Source organism: Sinocyclocheilus anshuiensis, unplaced genomic scaffold, assembly GCF_001515605.1.
Source record: "Sinocyclocheilus anshuiensis isolate Anshui unplaced genomic scaffold, SAMN03320099.WGS_v1.1 scaffold181, whole genome shotgun sequence".
Classification (NCBI taxonomy): Eukaryota; Metazoa; Chordata; class Actinopteri; order Cypriniformes; family Cyprinidae; genus Sinocyclocheilus; species Sinocyclocheilus anshuiensis.
In genome coordinates, this window is record NW_015540898.1 from 530837 (window position 1) to 534628 (window position 3792).

At 34.8% G+C, this 3792-nt stretch overlaps 1 protein-coding gene across 1 annotated transcript in view; it reads right to left on the reverse strand.

The window, feature by feature from the left end:
- Positions 1-3792, reverse strand: part of LOC107689010 (transforming growth factor beta-2-like) — a 40059-nt gene that overhangs the window by 4554 nt on the left and 31713 nt on the right. Inside the window, exon 3 of the mRNA XM_016486881.1 lies at positions 3040-3196. Coding sequence (XP_016342367.1) covers positions 3040-3196 — 157 coding nt within the window. The remainder of the gene's footprint in view (positions 1-3039; positions 3197-3792) is intronic.

The window sequence follows — 3792 nt, forward strand, 5'->3', positions numbered from 1 at the left end:
CTCTCTCTCTCTCTCTCTCTCTATATATATATATATATATATATATATACTGTATATATATAAAAAAATATTTAAATGATAAAAGTGTCATAAATGTAAATGTGCACTAAAGCACTTAATCATTAGAGGCTGTGTGTTGCTGTGATTTTAATACCAGTAGCCTAATTAAAATGGAGTTTAAAAAAAATAAAGTTTTAATACAGTATGAATCCTGTAAGAATTACCCATAAACATGCTTTCATGCACACAACATATGTAATATTTCAGGAACATTAGAGGATTTTTAATAATCATGAAGAGGTTCAATAAAACCATTAAACCATTCATTAAACTGTGAATTGACTCACTTTTAGGATTAATTAAATATTGTTTGAAAACACTGTCAAAACATCTTTAAATAATAATACAAATAACAATAAATTATTATATTTTTTTAAATGATAATTTATTTTAATAAGATCATATAGTCAAGGAGAAGAATCAACACGTCCATCAAACATAAAAACTTCTTCAGTTCTTTTTTTTAAAAGCAGTATCTGACTAGAAGCTGGAATCTAGACAAAGGGTGGAAACTCTTGAAGAAGTTCAAATATAAGCTAGTTTTCATTTGTTTAACATTTTTCAGTTACTACATAATTCCCATGCCTCCATTTGTGTTGTTTCATAGTTTTGATGACTTTATTATTATTTTAAAATGTGACAAATAGGCCTCATCTAGAATGAGTAGGTGTGTCCAGACTTTGGACTGCTAATGTGCTTTTAAGTAAACGTTTGTTTTGAATTGATTTGCTCCAATTCAGCCCTTAATCAGACCCAATCCTTTCAGACAAATATATATATTTGATGGAATCTATGAAGAATCAAAAACACTGATTTCCATTTTTCTCTTTTCCTCCAACACACACACACACACACACACACGCACTAGGGGTGTGCGATATATATCGTCTGTGATAATATCGTAATTGTTGTTTTAGCGATGTGCGATTTGACACTATCAGTATTTTGTCAAAAACCAAACCTAACACTCCTACACAGAGTGCCGTGAAGTCTAGACTAACGTTAGTGCCGCGCGCGCATTTGGAGTGCGTTCTTTCACTGCGTGATTCAGTCAAATGCATTTAGAATGAACACAAAATTGAAGATATAGGGGCAGAAAATTTAATTTCGTATAGTAAATCAATATCACACAAAGAGTGCCATTTTTTCCTCCAAAAATCAGCATGATTACATATAGATTTTTTTTGTTTGTTCAATAAACAAGAAGTTAATTAAGAGACTTGCGTTTTAGACACCATATTGCCTGTTTTTGCTCTATTTCTGTCTGGTGGGAGAGAAAAACAGTGAGAAACACACACATGCACAGCAAGGTCAGATAATCTACAGCAGATAAATGAGCTCATCTCTGGATCTGGCCCCTGATGTAGATCTAGCCCACTCCCATCATCCCTCAGGAGTCACACACAGCGTCACTGCCGTCTCTCAGCTCCAGCATTCATCACAGCCACACTAGTAACACTGAAGATCTCCCGCTGCAGCCTGAGCTCTATCGCTCTCCTGTGTAAAGTTATGGGCTTGTGCTGTTATGAGCTCATGTATGCCGGAGATGATCCTTCATCATTGCTTTTGCTCTGGCCTGTTATTACTGCTATTCTTGTGCACTTTGAAAAGCCATGGTGAAAACTCCCTCAACTTTCCATGCATGAAGGATTTGAATCCATTACATCTACAATGCTGTGCAGATGCTTCACAACCACTTATCTCTTTTGATTTAGCGTGTCAGTAGGAAATATACTTTCCAAATATACTTTGAATATAAGTTTCTTAAGTGAATATAAGTGTGAAGTGAATGCAATATTGCATGTTATTTACAATTAAATAGAAATGTATTGCAGTTTACATTTATATGAAATATTTTAAATTAGTTAAACTTAAAAGTTCTTTTTTGACCCACTTAAGTAGGTCCTAAGTCCATCTTTATATGTAATTTCAAAAATCATTCTATTGTCTTTGAAATATCAAAGTGTACTGCTGAATGTACCGACAAGCATTTATGCTTAACTAAAATATACTTTAAAGCAGTATAATATTAGTATCTTTGAGAAACTATTATATTTTTTATATTTTCTGCTTTTGTTCATTTTACTTAATGTCATTTTTATTTTTATTTTTTTCTCAATTCAGTTAATAATAATAAAATAAGTTCAAATATTTAAATAAGGTTTTTTTCCCCTTTTTTCTTTCTTTCTTTTTATTTCATTTCGGTTAACATTTATTTCAAGAAATGAAAATGTTTTGTTATGTTTTAGTTTTACTTAACCCTGTTTTAATGTCATTTACATTACTTATATTGTCTTAGAAATACGGTGAAATTGTACTGCTGAATGTACTGACAAGCATTTCTATGGAAACTTGTGTTTAAATAAATTTGTAATTACACATTTGTAACAAAGTTGCAATTTAGTACATTTAAAAAATATTCATTTTAAAAATGATATCAAATAACACATTGCGGTTAAATTATAATCGAGTACATTACATCTGCGTTAGTATGTTAATCGACACATAAAACAGGGTACTTAAAAGCATGACAATAGATTATTAAAACATGAATTAAAATGCGTTTTAAATATTTTTTTAAAATTTGCCATTATTAAAAAAAGTGCACTTTTTTTAAGTGTTATGAACCTTAGATATAGTCAGTACACTTTAATTAATATTATATTATCTTAAAAACATACTTTTAAGATTTGAACTACAAGTGCACAGTTAAGCACACTTCTTTTTTACACACATCCATGAGTAGAAGATGACTCCTGGCAGTATTTTTGGTCCATTCTCCCATAAGAGAAAGCTTGTAAATTTGAAAAGTGTATAGTATACCTGCTAAAAGTAATGCTTTTGTCAATGTTTTGGAGAAGACTAACAGACAGACACGGACTAAAAGCCATCGATCTTCAATTTGGATTCTTTAAGCTGATTTTAGTTGGATTTCCCAGTAGGACTGATATATAAATGATCTATAAACACTAAACTGGCTTCCACAATCTCCCGCTCCTTTACCTCTGTGCAGCAGCCACTCGCTGACGGCCTCTGTCACGTCAAACGACAGCCACTCGCCCTCCGTACAGGTGCGCACCACCTTGCTGTCAATGTAGCGCTGCGTGGGTGACGTGAGGTCTTTATGACCTAAAATCTACAGAAACAGGAAAGGCATCAGCATGGGTCAACCACAGAGCGTAAACACCATCATGGACGTGCCAGTTCAGCCCATATAAAGCGGCACCCTGTCAACAGCAGTTCCCTTCCTCCCATTGGAAGCTCCCTGATTGATTAGCCAGGTCTGGGAAACAGATGCTGGACAGGGTGCACTGTTATTCCTCTGTCCTTCGTGGCTGCGTGTTTACGTTGGACAGCACAGCTCTTAATGCGTAAAACACTGCTTCAGCTGCGATGCTGCAACAGCTCAGCTTCCTTCCATCAGGCCACGGAGGTGAACGTGGGATGGAGAGGCTCAGACGGAGGCCAAAAAAGAGATTGTTAATTGTAGAGTTGTTAGACTGGAGCTACAAGGATCTGCTGTCGCTTTTGGGCCACTTTGGAGTCTAGTTACACAACTGCTGATATGGAGATAAATCTCCACGCTGAATGGTAAAAACACTTGATTGATTTAACAGCTGCTGAATTACCAAGTGGTGCAGCAGGCGCAATGATATCATGCAGAGCCTGAAAATAGTCCCCAGCTAGGTAACTTCCAATAAGCCTATTTTCAGGCGCTGCGTAATATCATTG